Source organism: Girardinichthys multiradiatus, chromosome 6 (assembly GCF_021462225.1).
Source record: "Girardinichthys multiradiatus isolate DD_20200921_A chromosome 6, DD_fGirMul_XY1, whole genome shotgun sequence".
In the NCBI taxonomy this organism is placed as follows: domain Eukaryota; kingdom Metazoa; phylum Chordata; class Actinopteri; order Cyprinodontiformes; family Goodeidae; genus Girardinichthys; species Girardinichthys multiradiatus.
In genome coordinates, this window is record NC_061799.1 from 23,514,143 (window position 1) to 23,538,525 (window position 24,383).

The following is a 24,383-nucleotide window of genomic DNA, read 5'->3' on the forward strand; positions in this document are numbered from 1 at the left end:
CATTAAAGTTTACATTATTTGCAGATAACAGATATCTTATTTTTTTGTTGTTCGTTTTGGGGAAAATTTAATGGTTTTACTGGATACAGTCATTTTAGGGATAAGGTAAATTAAAACATGATTTAGCAAGAATGACAGATCCGCAATTTTAAGGGAAACTAAAACTATGACATTCAGGAAATATATAAGGAATTGAGAGCTGGAGATACACCATTCATGAATATACAGTCATATTCAATAAATTAAAATATGGGTTTCAATATGGCTCATTTTTCTGATTAAAAGTACCTTTTGAAACAACTGTTAGGCTGGTGTTAAGCATACTCTTCACTAAGCCCACATTTCTGTAATATTTTTTATTGATCTGATGTAATATTTTAATATTAAATGTCATGTTTTCATTAGCTGTTAGCAGAAAATCATCCAAATTAACAGAAATAAAGGCATGGAAACCTCAGTCGGCATGTAATTCATATATATATGATGTGTTTCACTTAACTGAGTTACTGAAACAAAAGTTGGCAGTAAGATTTAGTGGCAAAACCTTTTCTGAAGTGTTTTCCGTCTCCATGTCATGTTTCTTTTGTGTGAAGATGATGTTGAAGACAGCATGAGAGCGACTGCTGGTCTCATTCATGTTGGTGGCAGCCACAGTCCTGAAAAAAATTCACATTAATGTATTTCTATCACCTTTCTCAATCCAGCAGCTGTTAAAGGCAACAACTAAGCATACAGTTGTTACCTGGCCTTGTTTCCAGACTCCATCAGGTCCTGAATGTCATTGTATGAGGTCACTGCCAATTTGGACAGATCTTCCACATAAGGTCCCAACAGGGGGTGCTCTCGCACACGCAGGTTTCCTTTGTTTTTGGGGTTTAGCAGGTCGCGCACACGCTCACAGTAGATCTCCATGTAGCTTACCTAAGAACAGAGGAGAGGTGGCAGGTAAAATATAAATATTTGTATTTTAAACTCTTAAAAAACATGCAATTGCAAATAATCATATATGTGTTTTACATACTTAGCATAAAAAGTAAGGAGCCCAATCTTTGGTTATTTTTTCTTTGCTGTAATAATGCTTCAATACAATTCAATTTATACTGTTGGAAACCTGTATATTTACTCCTATTTCCTCCACTTTGTACTCATTGGTACAACTCACATATTCAACTCCACTGCTTGACTCACCAATGCATTTTGCTTACAAATATGGCAACAAATAAAAAATAAACAGCAAATCATTATAAATAAGAACTTCTTAACAAAACACTTGTGGAAAAGACATGGGAATAGAGCCACAGCATAGCCAAAAGCTCATAAAAATTAAATTTGACAGAAAAATCAAATGCAAGAGCGATTAACTTGTATCCCGTGCCATTTACCTAGCTGGTCAATGAACTCAATCATCTTGCTTTTTGTAGAGTGGTTTTAAAAGCTAGTTAATTACTGGCTATATACTGGATTGATTTACAAGGGAAGTGATTCTAACTTGTTTGTATACAACCATCTCCAAAAACAGACCATAAAACAGAGGGGAAGGGCTTGATATGATATCTCACCTTCCCCCTTGAACAAGTTTAAAAGAAAATAGCTCTAAAGAAAGCCAAGGCTTTGGTACTACAGTTAGGTTGTAATTCTACTATTTTGCACTTTTATTGCAAGTTTTTAAGGGACTGGTGTCACTCACCTCCACAGAGTAAGACATGCTGTTGTCATTACTGATGCCATTGATCTTTGTGAAAAGGTCCTCACACAGCTAGAAGACAAAGAAGCGAAACCTGTCAGTATGAAGTTCCTATACGTTTCCTAGGTCCAATCAAATGGCAGCATAATTTTTGTGCTTCACGAGAACTTGTAATGTCATAATTGTACCCCCACTTACCAGAGGTATAATACCCTGCTGGTCTTTTTCCTGTCGTCCCATCATGGTGTAGCTTTTCCCTGCTCCTGTCTGTCCGTATGCAAATATGCACACGTTGTAGCCTTCAAAGGCGTGCAGCAGCATCTCCTCTCCGATGTCCTTGTACACCTGCATCTGGGACGCATAGTTGAGGTCCTCAGGCTGCAGATAAAGCAGAGACAGAAATAATCAAGAATGCAAACATAAATAAACATGGAGGTGCAACAAGCATTAAAACTGTTGATCAATCTTTGGTCTGATGACTTCATTATTTTACTGCTGTAGATGGATTTATGTGGTGGCAGCTGTGTAATAACTCACCGTAGTGTGTGACCAGTATGAATAGTCAAAGTTGAAGCTCTTGTTTTCTTTTGGCTGTTTCGGGTTCAGGATCGCTGAAAACAGCAAAGCAACTCAGTAAGAAGCATGCAAATAAGTTTCATTTTCTTTCATTTATTAAATGTTTTACTTTACATAAGCAGTATGACGAAGAGAGTTAACATACTTCAAGTAAAACTGATTATAAACCTCTTTCTATTAATACGAATCAGTTCTCTTTCACAGACAGTGTCTTCTTACTTCTAATATAGTTCTTTACAATTTCCTTGCTCATGTGACATGAAGTTATTGTTGTTTTGATGCTCAAAGATAATTCTACCGGTCTCTACACCATACATGTGGCCCTAAAATACAAATGTTCACTCCAAGTCCAGATCACCCAGAGTTCACCAGTCAAAGGATTAATGAACACAGAAAGAAAGAATGCAAATATCCAAAATTCATCAGAGAAAACAACCAAAACCAATGAGAAAAAAACTAGAGTCCAGTAAATACAAATTATCCCATTATATTTTGTAATAGGCTGCAACAGCAGAAATTTAAACTCTCAAACGTTGAGAGAGGAAGCTTGAATGCTCCATTCATTACCATCTTTGGTCTATTACACACTAAAACCATTTGCTTCCATATGAGATCACATTTCCTTTCTCCTTTCATTACTTGTTTCCACCTCAGAGGCAATATGTAATAAAAGCCAATTGTTTCCTTCTTTGTCTGTTAAAAGACACGTTAAGGGAACAACATCACTTCTTACTGCATTTGAAAAAAAAAAAAAAAGAAAAACAACCCTGGCACTTTGCTTGGGACCACACCGGCATGTGAAATATCTTATTATACTCCATACAACAAGTTATCGAGTTGAAAAGAAAATAACTTTAAAGAACAATCTAAAAAGCTGTTGGTACTATAATTAGGTTGCATTTTCAGTTCAACGTTAGGATTTATGAAAGTAACAGAGAGTATGCCTCCTTTAGCACTAAACCATATAGTGTACACGTTCCAAAACTCGCAAAATATTTCAGTCCTTCCAAATTAAGACAAATAAAATACAAATACACCATTTAAGTTCTTTGGGGTTTGGCATCGGTCCCCATTACAGAGTAACACAAGTCATCATTATTGCTCTAATTTTCTGATAAGGTGAAAAAATCTTTTGTTTGAATAAGGTTAAATATTGTATTAAATGGAGCTATTAAACTTCCTCTTTCCCTCGCAATATTAGAGAGTTTAAATTACTCCTATTAAAGCTTTGCTTGTGGCCCCATGGGTTTAAAAATGTCAGTGAGCTTTCAGGAAGGAACCAGAACCAGCTAAAAGATATCTAGTATCCACGTTTTATCTCATTCCCACTTAAACATCAAATCATACTGCAGTCAATGTACATGAAAAGTAGGAAGTTAAAAACGTTTGGTTTTATAATTTATTTATTACAGATTATCAGTTTTACTTTGATAGTTAAGCTAATATAGAGAAACAAATGAGCTGATAACGTTCTTCCATTACTTTGTTTTTTAGAAAATCCAACTTAAGGTTGTCGTTTTATCAGTTATTTCTCTGTTAATATTTGAAGTCCCTACTTCTCACTTGTCTGTGAATATACTATCTATGCTGCACTATTACAGGTGTCTTAAGGAATTATTATATCATTGAAACAGTAATATATTTCAGTAATACAATTTAAAACTCATAAATTTTAAAAGATTTTTAAACCAGAATTGTTACGTTGCGGTCTACACCATCATGGGGAAGACTACAGACCTGATAGCCGCCCTGCAGACAGTTACTGACACCCTTCATAAAGAGGTTACACCTCAGAAGGTCATCACTAAATAACCTGGTTGTTCACAGAGAACTGTATCCCAACATATTAACAGAAAGCGTGGTGTAAGGAAAAAGTGCGGTAGAAGAAGGTACTCAAACAACACGGTTAACCACAGCCTTGAGAGGGTTGTGAATTCAAGAATTTGTTTTTCAAAGTAGTTTAAAGTCCAATTTTCAGATTTAATTGAAAATCAATGTCACAGAGTCTGGGGTAAGAGTGGACAGGCACAGTATCCAAATTGCTTTGAGGCCCTGTGAGACGTTTCCACAGTCAGTGGTGATTTGGGGAGCTGTTGGCCCACCTATCAGGAAGTTATTCCTTTATGCTTCCCTTTACTGATGAGCTTTATGGAGATGATACTTGTTTTTTTCCTGCTGGAGTTCATACTTGCCCACACTGTCAAAAGTACCAAAAAGTACCAACCTGGTTTAATAGACATGGTATCACCGTGCTTGATTTGCTTGCATACTTGCCTGACCTGAACCCAATGAAGAAAAAATACTTAAGGCATTGTCAAGATAATTATTTTTTTGTTTTTGTTAAATATACTGCCAAAATAAGCTGTTTTGATCCAGTTTCAGTTTAAAGCACTGATCTAGGAGGGTCAAAAGACCCCAAAAGTTGTAAAATAGCTCTTGTATGATTTTTAAAAACCGTATCTCCTTCTATGTGGCAATTAAAAGACAAAACAATATAATTTAATTTAAATGTTTCAATGTAAATTCTAATTTATTTCATAAATTGTACAACAAATAATGTCTGGAAACTCATTGTTTCTTGTTTCTATATTTTATTTTCATTTTTACATGCTTCTCTATTCATCAAATTTACTTTTTTTTTCCAAAAACTACGTAGGCCTTACCTGTAGCTAGCTTTACCTTTAGCTTTACCTTTTACCTTTCAATAACATAAAACTGCACAAGCTAAAATTTCTATGAGTTTTATCTCTCTTGAAAAATATGAGCTGAAGATGGTGGTTTTCTATTTATTTAGCAGGAAATGTCAATAGCAACAATGCACTCCCTCCACTTTATTAAAAGAGAGAAGTGCAGTGTGAATCATGAACCGAGGTTCTTGTTTATCAGCAAGTTGAATCCATTGTAACACACTCTATGGGGAAGCTTAAAATAGCATGAGCACTGCCCCAAAAAACTGTGCCCCTCAGCTGAAAGCAACACAAAGCTGATGACAAATGTTATAGAGGACATGGCTGTAAGCACTTAGAGGTCCTTCTCAAAAAATTAGCATATTGTGATAAAGTTCATTATTTTCCATAATGTAAAGATGAAAATTTAACATTCATATATTTTAGATTCATTGCACACTAACTGAAATATTTCAGGTCTTTTATTGTCTTAATACGGATGATTTTGGCATACAGCTCATGAAAACCCCAAAATTCCTATCTCACAAAATTAGCATATTTCATCCGACCAATATAAGAAAAGTGTTTTTAATACAAAAAACGTCAACCTTCAAATAATCATGTACAGTTATGCACTCAATACTTGGTCGGGAATCCTTTGGCAGAAATGACTGCTTCAATGCGGCGTGGCATGGAGGCAATCAGCCTGTGGCACTGCTGAGGTCTTATGGAGGCCCAGGATGCTTCGATAGCGGCCTTTAGCTCATCCAGAGTGTTGGGTCTTGAGTCTCTCAACGTTCTCTTCACAATATCCCACAGATTCTCTATGGGGTTCAGGTCAGGAGAGTTGGCAGGCCAATTGAGCACAGTTATACCATGGTCAGTAAACCATTTACCAGTGGTTGTGGCACTGTGAGCAGGTGCCAGGTCGTGCTGAAAAATGAAATCTTCATCTCCATAAAGCTTTTCAGCAGATGGAAGCATGAAGTGCTCCAAAATCTCCTGATAGCTAGCTGCATTGGCCCTGCCCTTGATAAAACACAGTGGACCAACACCAGCAGCTGACACGGCACCCCAGACCATCACTGACTCTGGGTACTTGACACTGGACTTCTGGCATTTTGGCATTTCCTTCTCCCCAGTCTTCCTCCAGACTCTGGCACCTTGATTTCCGCATGACATGCAGAATTTGTTTTCATCCGAAAAAAGTACTTTGGACCACTGAGCAACAGTCCAGTGCTGCTTCTCTGTAGCCCAGGTCTGGGGAATGCGGCACCTGTCGCCCATTTCCTGCACACGCCTGTGCACGGTGGCTCTGGATGTTTCTACTCCAGACTCAGTCCACTGCTTCCGCAGGTCCCCCAAGGTCTGGAATCGGCCCTTCTCCACAATCTTCCTCAGGGTCCGGTCACCTCTTCTCGTTGTGCAGCGTTTTCTGCCACACTTTTATCTTCCCACAGACTTCCCACTGAGGTGCCTTGATACAGCACTCTGGGAACAGCCTATTTGTTCAGAAATTTCTTTCTGTGTCTTACCCTCTTGCTTGAGGGTGTCAATAGTGGCCTTCTGGACAGCAGTCAGGTCGTCAGTCTTACCCATGATTGGGGTTTTGAGTGATGAACCAGGCTGGGAGTTTTAAAGGCCTCAGGAATCTTTTGCAGGTGTTTAGAGTTAACTCGTTGATTCAGATGATTAGGTTCATAGCTCGTTTAGAGACCTTTTTAATGATATGCTAATTTTGTGAGATAGGAATTTTGGGTTTTCCTGAGCTGTATGCCAAAATCATCCGTATTAAGACAATAAAAGACCTGAAATATTTCAGTTAGTGTGCAATGAATCTAAAATATATGAATGTTAAATTTTCATCATGACATTATGGAAAATAATGAACTTTATCACAATATGCTAATATTTTGAGAAGGACCTGTATATTAGAAATGGGCAAGTTTTGGAGTTTGGTGTCATAAGCATCAGAGTCGTCTGCCTGTAATGAGGCAAATTTAAGCCTCCAACAGACACAAATGGCTGCGACTCTCCTTCTTTCACACACACATCTAGATCAGCTGATTTCGAGTATGGACCGGACCAGAACAACGAGGCCCTTTTTTTTCAGTACCGGCAGCATGTTTTTAATACAAAAAACGTCAACCTTCAAATAATCATGTACAGTTATGCACTCAATACTTGGTCGGGAATCCTTTGGCAGAAATGACTGCTTCAATGCGGCGTGGCATGGAGGCAATCAGCCTGTGGCACTGCTGAGGTCTTATGGAGGCCCAGGATGCTTCGATAGCGGCCTTTAGCTCATCCAGAGTGTTGGGTCTTGAGTCTCTCAACGTTCTCTTCACAATATCCCACAGATTCTCTATGGGGTTCAGGTCAGGAGAGTTGGCAGGCCAATTGAGCACAGTTATACCATGGTCAGTAAACCATTTACCAGTGGTTGTGGCACTGTGAGCAGGTGCCAGGTCGTGCTGAAAAATGAAATCTTCATCTCCATAAAGCTTTTCAGCAGATGGAAGCATGAAGTGCTCCAAAATCTCCTGATAGCTAGCTGCATTGGCCCTGCCCTTGATAAAACACAGTGGACCAACACCAGCAGCTGACACGGCACCCCAGACCATCACTGACTCTGGGTACTTGACACTGGACTTCTGGCATTTTGGCATTTCCTTCTCCCCAGTCTTCCTCCAGACTCTGGCACCTTGATTTCCGCATGACATGCAGAATTTGTTTTCATCCGAAAAAAGTACTTTGGACCACTGAGCAACAGTCCAGTGCTGCTTCTCTGTAGCCCAGGTCTGGGGAATGCGGCACCTGTCGCCCATTTCCTGCACACGCCTGTGCACGGTGGCTCTGGATGTTTCTACTCCAGACTCAGTCCACTGCTTCCGCAGGTCCCCCAAGGTCTGGAATCGGCCCTTCTCCACAATCTTCCTCAGGGTCCGGTCACCTCTTCTCGTTGTGCAGCGTTTTCTGCCACACTTTTATCTTCCCACAGACTTCCCACTGAGGTGCCTTGATACAGCACTCTGGGAACAGCCTATTTGTTCAGAAATTTCTTTCTGTGTCTTACCCTCTTGCTTGAGGGTGTCAATAGTGGCCTTCTGGACAGCAGTCAGGTCGTCAGTCTTACCCATGATTGGGGTTTTGAGTGATGAACCAGGCTGGGAGTTTTAAAGGCCTCAGGAATCTTTTGCAGGTGTTTAGAGTTAACTCGTTGATTCAGATGATTAGGTTCATAGCTCGTTTAGAGACCTTTTTAATGATATGCTAATTTTGTGAGATAGGAATTTTGGGTTTTCCTGAGCTGTATGCCAAAATCATCCGTATTAAGACAATAAAAGACCTGAAATATTTCAGTTAGTGTGCAATGAATCTAAAATATATGAATGTTAAATTTTCATCATGACATTATGGAAAATAATGAACTTTATCACAATATGCTAATATTTTGAGAAGGACCTGTATATTAGAAATGGGCAAGTTTTGGAGTTTGGTGTCATAAGCATCAGAGTCGTCTGCCTGTAATGAGGCAAATTTAAGCCTCCAACAGACACAAATGGCTGCGACTCTCCTTCTTTCACACACACATCTAGATCAGCTGATTTCGAGTATGGACCGGACCAGAACAACGAGGCCCTTTTTTTCAGTACCGGCAGCATGGATGATGAGAGTAGAGAAATGTGGCTGCCCCTGCAGCCTACACACTAAGTGTTGGGCCTCAGGACTGACTGAAGCTTTTGTTTGTTTCTGCAGCTGCCAAGATGCGGTCAACTCCAGTGTTATGTAGCTGCAGCACAGAGCTGCCTACGAGACGAATAAATGAGGCTAAAGGCTTGACTCAGCTCAATGTAGGTCAGAGGAAAATCAACAAGCCTGCAACGGAGCATCACTAATTGTCTGGGATTGTGTGCACTAAAGCCATGAGTACAATCAGTAAAATCATAAAAAGTTAACAGTAAAGCTAGTAATACTGTTGGTTTGTTGCCCACAAATCCTTAAAGTTATGTCTTTTAAGTTTCAAAATATGTAAACATCATCTACTATATTGTTTTGTCTAAGGTAAAGTTCTTAAAGATTTACCAGATTCTCCCTATGGATTGAAAAATTTCAGACTAAATAGCAACAAATGACTTATTTCCAAAAGTGCTGCTAGACCTAAATAAAAATCCCCATATTTATCTGTCATCTGTTTACTGAAGCCTAATTGGCTTGACTGTAACACTGTTGTACATCTAAGTCTAAACATGTGAATGCTCTGACTTTAACGGATCAGAATAAAAACTGTTTGGAATAATGCACAAACAAATCACATTTAAACACTGGGAGACACCAATATTAAATGATAAATTATAACTCCGTATCAATGAACCAAATAAACACAAAAAAGGAGAGAATAAACAATGGGTCAAAAACTGCAACCTAGATAGTTGGGTTAGAGAAGAGACTAGCAGGAGTTGTCAATAAAAGACTTTTCAGACATTTTCTCTTTCTCGGTCCATTTTTGACCCAAGACTGGGTTTGCAAAATAACCCATATTTGGTTCTTTTTAAAACCAGCAGTTTTAGAGTGTACAAGTGATTGGGAACACACCCTATCCTCCATGCTTTCTATACAATTAAAGTAAATTATGCAGATTAACAAATATGGAGCCAAACTATACCGAAACACATAAAGATCTTATTTTCTATTGAAATGTTTTATTACCATGTGAGGTCCTACTTACTCGTTGTGTTCCCTGACATCTGGATGATGCATTTGCTCTCCTTTCCGATCTCCCTGGAGTTAAAGGGTCGGACCCTCACCGCCACCTTGACCGAAGCCCCCGCCATCTCTCAGGTGGGCTTGTGTGCGTGTGTCAGTGGAAGAGCTGGAGACCTGTTTGGCTACAGACACACACCAGGCACCTGCACAGGTACAAAATGGCAGCAACAACGTATCGTTATTTCTAGAAAACATTTATGTCGAACTGTTTCAAAATATTACCAGCTGGTGGGGTTTAAGCTGCATACATGAGAAGAAAGCTCTGTTAGCTACAAACTGCTAACTGACACATGATTCTCCACTTTTAGGCAGCTAGATAACCCCTACTGGGGCAGAAATGCACAGCTTCTAAAACACTCCATCTACATGGCTGGGCCATCGTTTAGCCAGGAAATCAACAGCATCATCTCTGCTATTGTACAATAAAATGGCTGCTTATATGGGCAACATCCCCATCAGGGCTCAGGGCCTTGTTATGAAACTACCCCATAAAAAATGTTTCTCATCCCAAAATACATCCTTCATCATAACCTTATATTTGACTATTATCATTCCTATTATCATTCCTTTCTGTGTTCTCCTTTATTCCCCAAGACAAATAAATGTTGAATAAGTCTTTTATTATAAGCTCTCTACAGCCGATCAGAAATAAAACAAAAAAAAAAGATAAATATTTTATATGAAGTCATAATATAACATATGAGATATTTTGAGAGCATTATTTATTAAAACAGTCCGAAAATATGTCCATGTAAATATCTGTTCCCTCCATCTTTTCTTTGCCTACCGCACCTCAGAGACAGGCCGCGTAAACATGGACAGCTCAGACACCAAATCATCCGGCACTGCGTCAAAAACGAAGTCAAATCATTATAGGGAAGAGCTACGTGTAGATTTGTATTGCTCATCTAAAATGTGTTGATGCTATATCTTAATTGGAGTTGCTTATGTAAAAGCGTGTCAGACGCCAACCATCCTGACGCAGCGTGTCTCATAAATAAAAAGCTCGCGAAATCGCCAACAGGCACAAAACACAGAAACGAAATAAGCATCATGTTGAGCTCTAATAAAAAACATAAAAGCACAATGAGAGCTGTGGCTTACCTCAGTAACTCCGAGTCGTCACAAACACACAGGATGAATCCATTCAAAAGGCGTCGGGATCCTCTGGTGACTCCTTATTGAATATTCGGTGGACTGTATCTTCTCTCTGTTATCGATCACCTACAGCATCACTTCCCTCAGCGCATCCATACATGGAGAATCCGCCGGGGAGACGGGGAGTCAACCTCAGCCTCAGCAGCAGCAGCGGTGCTGGATGGGCTGAACACAGCGGTGCGTCAGACAGAGAGAGAGAGAGAGGAGAGTGGGAGACAGGGGTGGGGGGAGAAAGACGAGGCTCCAAGCGGATAAACAGGAGGATGGAGTGCGCCGTCCCTCCGTCCGCCAGTCGCTCTGAGGCTGCTGAAAATGGCGGCGCAGCTGTGCCAGGGATGCTGGGAGGGGCTGATGAGATCAACATCATCAGCGAGGAGAGAGAGAGAGAGAGGAAGGGAGAGTGGACCAACAAAAATTACACCTTTTTACATACAATGTTGCTCCAGCTTACTATTTATCTATAGGTAATTCTTATAAACATTAAAAGGATTACATCAGTATGAAGATGGGATTTCAGCAGGATGGGAAGAGAAATAGAAATCTGACAATATGTGACTTAAACCAAACACTGTTTTTTAAACCCACCTAAAAGCGAAATTAGTCATTTATGTGAACGAAATTAATGAACTGGCTTCTCAGCCTTTCTTTCATTGTTAATCACCTTCAAGTAATATATGATAAATGAGTTGCATGTACTGATTGCAGACGAACATTCTCAAACTAAAATTGTAGAGAAATTCAACTTTAAATTTGAGTAGATTTAATCTGGGGGGGGGGGTCACATTAAGAAATAATTGTTGTTTTAAAAAAAAATCTCCCCTAAGCATTCCTACAAAAATGTAGTTTTCTTTCATTTATACAACTTTTTCTGTCGGGGTTCGACATTTTGGGACTCTGTGTTGATTTTGTGTTTGTTTATTCCTTCAGTTATTTTGATGTTAGTTTTGTTCTCCCTCCTGCCTCCTACTGTAGTTCCTTTAGTTGTTGTTGTTTTCTTATTTATCACTTAGAATGGTTTTCTCTTTATTATGATGATTATTGTTATAGTTCTCTAGTTTAAGTCTCTATTCGTCCAGTCCCTCCTGATAGGTTAGTTTTAGTTATTGTTTACATTTTGGTTTGTATGTATTCTAGTCCTCATGTTCTCTGTTTCCTTTCCAGTTATTTCAATCAGTGTTGGTTTAGGTTTGTTTACTGTATTGTTTATTAGTCCCTTCTCCCATGGGTTAGTTTTGTATTAGTTTCACCTGCCCTTCAGCCTCCCTGTTTGCCTCGTCACACCTGTCCCTAGTTCTTTTGATTGTCTGTCTATTGTTACTCTCTCATGTCTCTCTGTATATTAGTTGGTCTGTGTTCTTAGTTCCTTGCTGGTTCCTCTCGTTCACTACCCCTGTTTATGCTCAGTTTTGCTACGTTACAGAACTGTGTACACATCTAAGTTTTTGGCTCGACTCATGTTTGTACCTGCTGTGATTTATGTTACGTTTTGGAGACCTTTGATTAAAGGCAAGCCTTCCTCTCATCATGCTGCTGCCAAGCTCTTATCTGCACTTTGGTCTGATCCAAACCCAGACCTTGACATTTTCATAGTTAATCAGAGTGTCTTGGAACTTCACTTCCTGTTCCCAAGTGGTGTATTTACCCACTGGACACTTACCAAGGTTCTCTTGTTCAGTTGCACAAACAATGATTCACATTGCAGCAGCTCAATGCGTTTACGCATCTTGCTAAAGCATCAGAATGGTGACAAATTTGTAACTGGCCCCAAATGAAACAGATGCCAGCAGGAATTTGGGATAACTGGTGATGAGTCTTTTAGACTTTGATGTGGTGAAATTTCGTCCCTCTCTTCTTTGTAGAATTGAGTGAATTTGTTGCATGAACCTCTTTAGGTTCATGCAACAGTGTCTCAGTTGGATTAAACTCCAGACTTGGACTCGGTCACTTAAAAACCAATTGTTTTGTTTTTCTTGGTCATTCAGAGATGGACTGGCCAGTATGCATAGGATGCTCTGCTGCATAACCCAAGTGCATTTAAACGTAAGGTCTGAAACTGATGGCCAGATATAGAGCACAAATTTTAATCCTCCATCAATTTCAGCAAGATATCAAGGTCCTGAAGCAGCAAAGCAGCCCAAGACCATCACACTATCACCACTATGTTCTGAAATACTGTGTTAGATGTGACTCAAGTGTCCACAGAATATTTTACCAAACTCACGGGGATCATCAAGATCTTTATGACAAAAGTGGTCTTTGTTGTTTTTGTCTTTGTTAGCAAGTTTTGTTTTTGCCCCCGGAGCTATCATGGAGGCCACTTTTGCCCAGTGTCTTTCTTGTTGTTGAATCACAAACACTGACCTTAACTGAGAGACGTGAGGGCCTGCAGAGCTTTAGAAGTTGTTCCAGGGTTTTTTGTGAGGTTCTGGATGAGTCGTTGATGCGCTAGTATTTAAGCCTGGATGTGGCTCGTGAAATTGAAGTCAGTTTTCTAAATCGTGGGATTAATTAATTAGTTTAACAAAGTTGCTCCTTACTATTTCACATAGAGCCAGATTGGTTCGGATACATTTTTTCCCTGAATGATGAAAATCATCATTTGAAAAACACATTAACTCAGGGTATCTTTCACTAGTACTGAAATGTGTTGTTTCTGAAATATTTAGTTGTTACCAAAAAGAAAAAACAAATTTATAAGGCGTTGGGTATAAGGGGTACTTTTCACCGTAATGTAAAACCTAACCACTTTTGATGTAAGAAAATATCCTACAATCATGGACGTAGGGTATTGCTCTGTAGCTGTCATATGCTGTAAAAATACAGGAACAAAACCATAAAAAGAAAACAGAATGGTGCTACATGTAACTATCACATAAATTAAAAACTTACAGTTCAAAAGTACAAAGCTATTTTTTAACTAGAACAATGTTTGTTGTAGATTTAACTAGATGTACTCTACTCAGTGTAACTGATTTATATATTACTATGAATTTGTCATTCTCTTGAGTTCTTGAACATTAGAGGAGCCTCTGTAGTATAGCATCCTGGAAGAGTAGAAAACCAAGTTTCACTTATTTACCTTCTGTGTAATTATTTACCCAGTCACACAGACATTTGCATGAACATGCAGTTTGTTAACTTGATACTGATATTTTAATGTTTCAGAACTGAAACATCAAAGTTTGGAACTGATGTTGAAACTGTTCAAATTGTAATGCCTCTTGAAATATAATGTCAGAGATGTTTAATAACTTTCAACAGAGACAAACAGTTTGAAATGAAAATGGATTTTTGGTGATTAAATGTTATCTCCCTTCTTACGTAAAACATCAGGAAACCTTCTTGATAGAAATTTTTTAAAAAGTGAAAATCACGAAAGAAAACAAAGTAAAAAAATAACTTTAAGTGCCTGTGATTGTGTGTTTATGTTTTTATATGGATTGGTGGGTGTGTGCATTTGCCTCCCCCTCTTCCCCCTCTGAGAAACCAGATTGGCTCCCTGAGAGGAGGCTCCTCTAAACAACCCAAAGGCTACTGTTACAGAAGGGACAGAAAAAGTCAACAGATCACCTCAAACAAACCAATGTCAGCCAGATCTAACCTGCTAAGTGCAGCACTTTCTGGAGATCTGAACCAAAAATGTATCACCAAAACAAGTCCTGTAGGTGCATGCAAGTAGGTCATGGACAGACACTGCTTAAACATTCATACACTGTCATATTAATCATAACAATGATTTTTATGTGAAACATCAACACAAATCAATATCCAAAGCTTTAAACTTGTTAGAGCAGTGTTCAAACCACCATCTGAAAATGGCACACTAGCAAACTTACCAAGACCTGGCCATCCACCTTCTTTGACAGGCTGACAAAGACCAGATTCAGACAGAGAAGCACTCGAGAGGCCCATGGTAACTGGAGGAGCTGCAGAGATCCACAGTAGAAGAATTATTAGTGGTGCAATCTACAAACCTGGCCTTTATGAGACAGTGGCGGAAAGAAAGCCATGGATGTTGTCAGATAAGACCAAAATGAAACTTTCAAAACACAATGTTTGGCAAACGACTAACAATGCACATTGCCCTCAACATACCTGCTGGTGGTGACAGCATCATAATTTGGGAATTCCTTTCTTCTGCAGAGGGACAGGAAAGCAGGCCAGAGTTCATTGCAAGATAGATGGAGTAAAATGTATGGCAATCCTGGGTGTGTCTGGTGGGCGAGGGGGGAGGTAAATGGACTGAACTTCAGTCGGTCAGTCATTTTCTACCGCTTATTCCATATTGGGTCGCGGGGGAGCTGGTGCCTATCTCCAGCAGTCTATGGACGAGAGGCAGGGTACACCCTGGACAGGTCGCCAGTCCATCGCAGGGCAACACACAGACAACCAAGCACACACTCATTCATACACCTAAGGGCAATTTAGAGTGACCAATTAACCTAACATTTATGTCTTTGGACTGTTGGAGGAAGCCAGAGTACCCGTTGAGAACCCACGCATGCACAGGGAGAACATGCAAACTCCATGCAGAAAGACCCCCTGGCCAGGAATTGAACCCAGGACCTTCTTGCTGCAAGGCAACAGTGCTACCAACTGCACCACCATGCAGCCATGGACTGAACTTATATAGCGCTTTTCCAGTTATACAGACTGCTCAAAACACTTTACACTAGCACCACATTCACCCAATTGCACTCACTAACGCTCACACATTCATACACCGATACGCAGATCGGTAGGCAACTTGAGGTTAAGTGCCTTGCCCAGGGGCACTTTGACATATGGCAGGAGGAAGCTGGAATCAAACCCACAACCTTCTGAGTGCAAGACAACTTCTCTTCCTACTGAGCCACAGTGTGCAGGGGACCAAAGCCCTGAGAGTGGGATAAAGGTTTTATTTTCACCAAGACACCATGAGATCTATACTAGAATTGATTTGATCAAAGAATAATCATGCTTTAGTCAAGGTCCAAAATGAAATCCAAATGAGAATCTTTGGTGTGACTTGAGCCTGAGCAATTTCGTAAAGAAGAACGAGCAGAAATTTCAGTCTGTATATGTGCAAACCTAGCATAATCATTCAGGATGTAAATGCTGCAAAAACATCAACAATGTATTGACCGAGAGCGCTGGATACGACAAAGCTTCAGATTTGTTTTTGGCACAAATAAAATTTAAAACCATGTTTTCTTTTTCCACTTCATAATGACACACAACCATCTGATGGCATTTCATATGAAATCCCAACAGTCGTAAAGTGACAAAGTGTGTAAAAATTCAACCAACCCAAAAACCTTACAACATAAATAGACCTGTTCACGGAGCATCGTGTTCTTTCACTATAAGTTTGCTGTCGTACACTTTGTTGCGTAAAATGACGCACGCTCTTGCCCACTTGGTCAATGACCTGTTTGCTTTAAATTTTCACCCAAACTCACTTCCAGACTCAGTCTCTCCATCTGTCATAGGTGACCTCATCCTCTGCTTCTCTGGAACAGGACGCCGGTCGTTATGCAGCGGGCTTTGTTCGGCCGGAGCGCGTCGCTCGCTCAGCAGGCGGCAGCGGCTCTTGACGGTCCGCTAGCTTCTAGGAGCGCTCCGGCGCTGCAGCGTTTGGAGCGCTCCATGTCTTCCGTCAACATCCCGCCGCCTGAATGCATGCTCCGACCGCTAGAAGTTCCTCTGCGTTACCTGTTCGGTCCGGGGCCCTCAAACGTTCCTCCGCGTGTCTTAGCTGCAGCATCCAGGCCTTTAATTGGTCACATGCACCCAGAGATGTATGAGGTAATTACTTTGAAAGTCAGTAAGATTCAGTTATCTTAGATTTGATTTATTGCGAAGAAAAGGGTGTCATTTAAGCCTTTTAAATTCTGAAGCTGCAGCTCCATTTTATTATGTTTGACACCTGTTGAAAAACATTTTTACTATTTGGAGAGATGTGAGCTGTTGCATCCTAGCCCTCAATAACAGTTTCTCAACTCAAATCTAAGATATTTAATCAACTTCTAAACAAAGTTGTGCGTAATTACGCACAGTCTGTGCGGCGCACATCCACTGCCACCAAATATAGTCTTTTATTTTGAAATTACAACTGAAACGTCAAACTAAAAGCTTGTTTCACGTTTTAAATTCGTGTCACAGATCATGAACGATATCAAAAAGGGAATCCAGTACGCCTTTCAGACCGACAACAACATGACCATAGCTATGAGCGGCTCCGGACACGCAGCTATGGAGTGCGCCGTGTTCAACGTTGTGGAGCCAGGGGAGAGCGTCCTCATCACCGTCAACGGGATATGGGGAGAACGCGTGGCTGAAATTGCGGAGAGAATTGGTAGGGATTTGTACGCATGGCTTTACGCACGGACTTGGCTGATCACTGATGATAAAAAACCCCTAATTAACACTGAAACCGAAACTCATTTAACAAAATTTTATGTCGAGATCAATATTTTATTGCTTTATTTATTTAATACATTTTTCGTTTTGTTCTGTCTTTAGGTGCCAATGTACACAGACTGGTAAAAGCACCAGGAGGATATTATACCAATAAAGAAATTGAACAGGTTTGTATTACGGCCCTATGTCGGTCTATTACTGAACTTCTGCCCACTTTTATCACAGATAATAAGAAGAGTTGTGTGATTAAAGCCTTTTTTATGTTTTAGGCCATAAAAAAACACAAACCCGTCTTGTTTTTTCTCGCACATGGAGAGTCCTCCGCTGGTCTCTGCCACCCAGTGGATGGCATTGGAGACATTTGCAGAAAGTAGGTTTCCGTCAAACTCATCTTAAAAATGAAAGATGTTCACATTAAGTCATATTTTCATATTTCTCAAAGCCCTACGTTCCGTTTCTTGCAGACACAACTGCCTCTTCCTGGTTGATACTGTTGCCTCACTTGGAGCAGCTCCAATTTTTATGGACAAACAAAGTAGGAAAACAAATAAAATCTCACTACCTCTGCTCAGGGTGCCTCATGCATCTGATTTTTACATTTCTTATTGTTTTTAAAGAAATTGACATCATGTACACTGGTTCTCAGAAGGCTCTTAATGCACCTCCTGGCACAGCACCCATCTCTTTTAATGAAATAGCATGGTAAGACTGAATGATGCATTTCATCTCTGTAAGTCAAACAAAAACGTAATCAAAAAAAGGATTGGTTAAAGCCACCTAATTGATTTCTCCCCCCCTAATACAGCAACAAGATATTTAACAGGAAAACAAAACCAGTATCGTACCTCTTCGATATGAGATATTTGTCTATCTACTGGGGTTGTGATGGCAAACCAATGAGAGAGTAAGCAGCTAACTTTTGATTCCTTTTGATTATTTGTGTCACAAACAGTAGATTTCCCTGTAATAAATAGATTCAGATCCGTTTTTAAGCTTATCATCAGATATCTACTACACATTTTTATGAAATAATGTTTCTTCAACTTTCAAGCGATGTATAATTAAAAAAAGTCTGGAGCTTCTCACTTAGTGAGAAAGGAAATACAGAAAATACAGAACAAAGAAAAAAATACTGAATAAGAAGTTAAAATGCTTCATGTTGGCTGTGCACAAATAAAATAAAATGCATTTCAGTTTTGCAGTATATCTTGTAAACAGTTAACAAACCAAAGATTCAACTTTGTTTCCATTTTTTTTTTTTTAAGTGAATCTTTTACAAAAAATTGTAAAATAAAATAACAGATAAGAGGTAATAGGGTGCTCTGGGTTTCAGATATCACCACACTGGTCCTGTTTCTGGATTCTTCGCACTGAGAGAGAGTCTGGCGATTCTTGCTGAAAAGGTAAAGGGATATTTCACCACTTTTCCCACTATGCTACATCAACTGAATTTAATACTTTATGATTTTACTTCAGACTTTGAACTGTATTTAGTTTAAATTATGTTGTCTTTTGGTCAAAAAATATTTGATCAAATTTGCCATTCATCGTCTCAATATATTAAGTCAAGTATAACAATCATTAATAGCCTTAAAATGCCTACAGATTGTTGTCACGTCTACTTTTTGTCCAGAAGGGTAGTTTACACTATTTTTGACCTGAGTCTACAGTATGAGCTTTGTCATAATCAATGTCCTGCAGGTAAATACACTTTAAAAGTATAATTTTTGTCTCCCTCTAGGGGCTGGAGGAGTCCTGGAGGAAACACAAAGAGGTTTCAGCTTACTTCTACAAAGGAATAGAAGACCTGGGCCTCAAGCTTTTCATCCCTGATAAAGTAAAATAGCTGCTAAACAAAATAAAATATTGTTTGTTTTACTTTGTGTCTTATTGGTTGATTAGTAGCTGAAGAACATGTAGTTAAAGGAAGCAAGTCAAAAAAGGCCACAAATACACTTGTAATATCAGTTTGATTGTGTCAAAACTATGTAAAAACGCTTTTCTTGGCATGACATGTTTTATGCAGGATTTGAGGCTTCCCTCCGTCACCTCCATATCCATTCCCGAAGGGTACGAGTGGAGAGAGATGCTCACCTACATTATGAAGAATCACCACATGGAGATGACAGGAGGACTGGGTCCATCCATCGGCATGGTTAGTTTCATCTCACTAGTGTCAACCAAAGAAAGCCTAACTACATCATTAGTGTCAGTACGGTAGATCATGACCTTTACACTCATGGGTAGGTGATGCCTTATTAAAAATAAAAAATAAAATAAAAAGATGTTACTTACCTTTTGAATTGAAACTCATGCCTTAATTAAAAAGCTTGCACTGTGCACGTTAGATCTGTTTGTATCTAGGTACAAACTAACATGTATCTTTTGTTAGAAAGCAGTTTTTCTCTCAATAATTATATTAAGAGCAATGTTGAAAGACTAGTGTCAGGTTTTTCAAATCCTCCTTCTGAGTCACTGCAGGCATTAATGCACTTTCTTCTTTAATTAGGTGATGAGAATCGGCCTGATGGGATACAACTGCGAGAAGACCAATGCTGACAAGGCACTGCACGCCCTTGCTGATGCTCTGAAGAACTGCAAAAAGAGCAAGGCTTAAGAACTCATACTCTCACATCACTGACTCTGTAGACGTTCATAAGATACATGCAACGTGGCTGGAACATTGGATACAGTCCAGAAATCCCTTAGTGCAATCTACTATCAGGATTTTTGGAGGCTTTTCTTGTATGTTTGCTTTTATTAAAATAAAGATGCAGATGCTGCCATGCAAGTGAAGATGTCAATATAGTTTGTTTTATGTTATGAAATATATGTGCTTCGGTGTCATTAAACAGAAAGCTGAAAGTTGCTGTCTTATGTAACTTTTTTTTAAAATATCTTTCAGCAAACAGGTCCACCTATCTATTTTCTATGCCCGCTTATCCTTGCAGGAACGCGGGGCGGCTGGTGACCATCTCCAGCAGTCAGTGGGCAGGATTTGCCTTGGACAGGCTGAAAGTCCATTGCAGGGCAACACAGCGACACACAGTATGAACAGCCATGCATGCATACATTCATACCTAAGGGCAATTTACAGTGACCAAATAAGTTAACATTCATGTTTTTGGAGTGTGGGAGGAAGTCAGAGAACCCCAAGAAGACACAGATGCACAGTGAGAACATACAAATTCCATGCAGAAGGAGCCCAGGTCAGGATTCAAAACCAGGATCTTCTTGCTGCAAGGCAACAGGGCTGTCAGAGTGAAAGGTTTGGACATTTAACAGCTACAGTAACATTCAACTTAATTACTTAAAATTCAATTAAACTATTTATTAACATAATTTTTGCTCATCTGGTTTATTCTCCCATGTAAAAAAAAACAAAGGTATAAGAATAGGTTTGTGACTAATGGTGGCATAATTGTGGCATGTAAACCAATATATATATATATATATATATATATATATATATATATATATATATATATATATAGATACATACGTACATACAAGGCTATACGAGAATGGATGGATAAGTAAATCGGCTTATTAAATCTTGCTTTGCTGACTTTGTAAACTACACTTCCCAGGGTTCCATGCGGTGTTTGTTCATAAGCTGCGTCAAAACTGGCACTGCTTCAGTGCGACTTTCGTTTTGTATTTCTGTCCACTGAGTTCTTACTCTCCGTCCAGAAACTCATTTCATCTATGACGTCTCCCGCTAACGGCACCGGTAGGTCCAGAGTTCGTGTTTAAATTTGAATTAAATTATTAATTAAACAGTGTAAATGTATTTTACTTAATTGAGGCGGAGGAAACCACCTACGCCTTTTCCTCTAATAAGCTACTAATGTTCATAAAGTATCTGTAATTTTTTTTTTTCAACATTGAACTTTACTTTGTCGTGTACCTTTATTAGGTAACCTTTGTTTGTATAGACAGCAGTCAAAGGACCACTTATAATTTTTATTAACAAAGCTTGTTTTTGTTTGACAGGTTTTTTTTCCCAGTCATTTTTCTACCGGTCCATGTTCTTTTTCTTTGGGTGTTTTTTCAGCAGCTTGCAACTTTAAACGGTACTTTGCTGCCATTTTCCGGATTCAGCCTACGGATTAATAGGAAGTTGATTTTAAAAAGGTGTCATTTTATGCCACAGCCGATTATGCTGTTGAATTCAGACTCCTTGTTTGTGCGTCCTTGAAATGTTCTCAAATCTTTTTCATGAGCATTTTCCACATGGACAAATAATGTGTTGTACAGTTTCTGTGTCCCGTCAAAATTCCCACACTGTAGATAGACACTTGTCCATTATGTGGAAATGTTGTCTTGTTGCTGCGTCCTATTTTGAATTTATATAAGTTTCACTTTCTGAAATGAGCAACAGAAAATATTTTTTCACGATGTTCACAGCAGTCTTCCCCATGATTGCGTAAACCGCGTTAATTTTCTGTATTAACAATCTTTTTTTAAAAATACATTTTCTTTAAAACAAAACATTGCAGTTTTTGTTCACTTTGAGCAATAATCATTAAAACGTTAAGGAAAACAATTCTAGAAAAATATCAAATTTATATTAAATAAATTGTATAAAATTATTGTTTGAGTTTCACCTTTTCAACTGAATCGCTCAAACAAGTTAACTTTTCAGTGATATTCTACTTAATTAAGAAGCACTTGCTTCGCTTTGAATATGGATGTCTACATTTCTGGGTCGATTCCAACACTGTTGACCTTTTCACCTCACCCATTTATTTAGATCAACTCCAGTCCTCATGGGCCTGTACACTGCAAGTTTGAAATGTTTCCTTGTTTTTACAACACCTGAATCAAATGAGTGGTTCATTATTAGGCCTCTGCAGAAGTTTAATTGTACAGCAACAGGGACAGATCTAAAGCATGCAGGGCACCAGCATTTTAGGGACTGGAGTTATTGGAGGACTCATCATTTAGATAGCAATATTTATAGCATATGTATGTTGCCATAGCATGTTTGATGAGCTTTTTGTCCACCTACTCATACTCAGTCTCTGTTACTTGTTTGATTCACTCGTTAATCCTTCCAGCCAGTATTCCCCTACCCTGTTTCTCAGGGTCCAAGTTCTACAGAGGCCTGCCAATAATCTACTCATTGAAATCAGGTATTCAAAAAACAGGCAAGAGACTTGGCCCTGAGAACCAGGGTTGGGTAGCACTGCTCTAATTTGCAATCCTTTGCATCGCTGCAATCACCTGGACATGTTTGTAACTACACTTTTTGCTTCTAACATGATGTATTTTTAGTTTCTGGTACAATTACTTGTTGAATGCTTTTATGCAATGGAATGTATGTATAACATAGTTAAAGAGCGGTCATTCATTTCAGAAATGAATCTAAACCCCACCACTCACGCATTGTTTATTGAAAGCAAACAAAATCATTTCTGTATAAAGAGCAGGGCACACGTTTGCCTAATTAAAAATCAAATCATACAGGGAGTGTCTACCAAGGGTTTGTTGAGACTGAACTCTGAGCTGTGTGTGTTTGTTTCTAGCAGCAGTGGAGCTGAATCCCGTCCTCCTGCCTCTCAGCTGGCTGCTGGGTACCTGGGGGAGCGATGAACCCGGAGAAGGAACCTACCCATCCATAAAACCTTTCCGCTACACAGAGAAACTGCACTTCAGCCATGTGGGGCAACCAGTCATCAACTTTATGTAGGTTAACCCTGCAGAGCTACACTTCGTGTCAGCAGCAGAATTAAAAAGGTTATTTCTTCCCGTTTTCTGTCGTATTTTCATCTGAGTTCTCACTGTTTTGTTTAGGTTTAATGCATTTCATGCTGAGTCCAATAAGCCTCTACACAGAGAATGTGGCTTTATACGAGTCCAGCAGGGGACCAACAGAGTGGCCTTTGTCATCGCACAGAACTCAGGTAGCCATCAACCAAATACAACCATGTTTCTGATAATCAAAATGTAAAGTCTGATTCTGCAGGGATTATTTCAGGTGTGACTGGCTGTAATTTATGACCTTTTGCACACAAAGACTAACAAACGCTGAAAATAATCCCGTTTTTGTTCACTTTCTTTGCTCTCAAGCCACTCAGTTTACAGTTTGTCCCTTAACCCAGGTACAAGTATGTTATTGTAGGTTTTTGTCTGCATGGACATCGTCCTTTATTGGTTTTCAGCATAGCTTTTTAAGGCAAAATGTTGTGTTATTGTGTAGGTCTGGTGGAGATTGAAGAGGGGGAGCTGACAGGAAATCAGCTAAAACTGCAGACCCAAAGTCTGGGTAGAATCTCTTTTGCCAAAGAGCCCCATGTACAACAGGTGAAACTGATTTACTGATAAGTTATCATTTATACACAGAAATTAGCTGATATGTTTGCTGAAATAAATCTGATATTACTGTGTGAAGGCTTTCAGAATATAGATTTTACGGATTTTCTTGTTTCTTTCAGATTTGCCGAGTCTTGCAGCTTCGACCAGATGGGAAGCTGGAGCAGACCGTTTCCATGGCAACAGACAACCAGTCACTCACTCAGCACTTGCACATTACTTACAGCCGGTCATGTTGACCCAATCAGCCAGCAGGCTTCTTATCCCACACCTGAAGTCAGAACAAAGTCTTATGAGTTTGGGTCACAAAACTTTTATTACTGAGGGTGGGCTTTTGTCAAAATGTGCATGTTTGTGTTGTTTCTTGTCGAGGTTCTGTGTTTAAATGCATTTAAATAAATCACTGTGTTGAATCCATATGGTTCTAATAGATGAGATTAAATTTAAAACAGTAACTTTTTCCTTTTGATTACTCAAACTTTAATCTTTGTGCTGACAAAAACTAAGGCAGCAGGGAAGCTTGCTACTAATGTGACCAGTAGTCCGCCTTTTTTCTGAAATCTGAAATTTGCTTTAACAACAAATTTTTATGGTGAAAGAATTAAAATAGCCTACAGTGGAAACACATACTACACATTGGAGAACTAACTCTAAACAGATATTTTGAAAAGGTTTAGTAAATAAAAGAAACAAAAATGTTCATACTATTGGTTGTTGAACACATGAACGTTCATCTCATTTTAATTATTTCTAATGTGGATTTTGACATAAAACCATACCAGATGTCTGCAACAACCCAAGTAATCCACACG

General features: G+C 39.2%; 3 protein-coding genes across 12 annotated transcripts in view; 2 read left to right on the plus strand and 1 right to left on the minus strand.

The window, feature by feature from the left end:
- Positions 1–11,152, minus strand: part of kif1ab (kinesin family member 1Ab) — a 33,807-nt gene extending 22,655 nt beyond the window's left edge. For 4 of the 6 annotated variants that reach the window (XM_047367969.1, XM_047367970.1, XM_047367968.1 and 1 more), the window contains exons 1-7: positions 10,798–11,152; positions 9,656–9,836; positions 2,222–2,295; positions 1,883–2,062; positions 1,688–1,756; positions 743–921; positions 545–656 (exon numbers count right to left, since the gene is read on the minus strand). In XM_047367969.1, the coding sequence (XP_047223925.1) occupies positions 545–656; positions 743–921; positions 1,688–1,756; positions 1,883–2,062; positions 2,222–2,295; positions 9,656–9,761 (720 nt within the window). In that variant the 5' untranslated portion in view covers positions 9,762–9,836; positions 10,798–11,152. The remainder of the gene's footprint in view (positions 1–544; positions 657–742; positions 922–1,687; positions 1,757–1,882; positions 2,063–2,221; positions 2,296–9,655; positions 9,837–10,797) is intronic. The other 2 variants (XM_047367974.1, XM_047367972.1) reach the window with 1 other exon arrangement.
- A 5,144-nt stretch (positions 11,153–16,296) lies between these two features.
- On the plus strand, positions 16,297–20,118 carry agxtb (alanine--glyoxylate and serine--pyruvate aminotransferase b). Its single transcript, XM_047368805.1, has 11 exons — positions 16,297–16,638; positions 16,996–17,188; positions 17,356–17,420; positions 17,523–17,623; positions 17,718–17,788; positions 17,871–17,955; positions 18,059–18,157; positions 18,587–18,656; positions 18,995–19,090; positions 19,280–19,408; positions 19,763–20,118. Exons 1-11 carry the CDS (start codon positions 16,366–16,368, stop codon positions 19,868–19,870), a joined length of 1,290 nt encoding a protein of 429 aa, XP_047224761.1. The 5' UTR covers positions 16,297–16,365; the 3' UTR covers positions 19,871–20,118.
- A 715-nt stretch (positions 20,119–20,833) lies between these two features.
- thap4 (THAP domain containing 4) lies at positions 20,834–23,988 on the plus strand. 5 transcript variants are annotated; one of them, XM_047368810.1, is made up of 5 exons: positions 20,834–20,986; positions 22,788–22,944; positions 23,053–23,162; positions 23,459–23,562; positions 23,694–23,988. In XM_047368810.1, the coding sequence occupies exons 1-5, from the start codon at positions 20,962–20,964 to the stop codon at positions 23,808–23,810; spliced, it is 513 nt and encodes a 170-aa protein (XP_047224766.1). In that variant the 5' UTR covers positions 20,834–20,961; the 3' UTR covers positions 23,811–23,988. The 5 variants fall into 5 exon arrangements, with proteins under 5 accessions (XP_047224766.1, XP_047224765.1, XP_047224762.1 ...); XM_047368809.1 differs by having other exon boundaries at positions 20,838–20,986; positions 22,785–22,944; XM_047368806.1 differs by lacking the exon at positions 20,834–20,986 and adding an exon at positions 21,887–22,224 and having other exon boundaries at positions 22,785–22,944.
- The last annotated feature ends 395 nt before the right edge of the window (positions 23,989–24,383 follow it).

What these genes read in the sequence shown, in the direction of transcription:
- agxtb (XM_047368805.1), top strand. Translation starts at nt 16,366, where the DNA reads ATGCAGCGGGCTTTGTTCGGCCGGAGCGCGTCGCTCGCTCAGCAGGCG. An exon ending in TGAAATTGCGGAGAGAATTG is followed by an intron (nt 17,189 to 17,355) that starts GTAGGGATTTGT and finishes TTCTGTCTTTAG; the next exon opens with GTGCCAATGTACACAGACTG. An exon ending in ATTGGAGACATTTGCAGAAA is followed by an intron (nt 17,624 to 17,717) that starts GTAGGTTTCCGT and finishes CGTTTCTTGCAG; the next exon opens with ACACAACTGCCTCTTCCTGG.
- thap4 (XM_047368806.1), top strand. Translation starts at nt 22,026, where the DNA reads ATGGGCCTGTACACTGCAAGTTTGAAATGTTTCCTTGTTTTTACAACA. An exon ending in TGTCATCGCACAGAACTCAG is followed by an intron (nt 23,163 to 23,458) that starts GTAGCCATCAAC and finishes GTTATTGTGTAG; the next exon opens with GTCTGGTGGAGATTGAAGAG. An exon ending in AAGAGCCCCATGTACAACAG is followed by an intron (nt 23,563 to 23,693) that starts GTGAAACTGATT and finishes TGTTTCTTTCAG; the next exon opens with ATTTGCCGAGTCTTGCAGCT.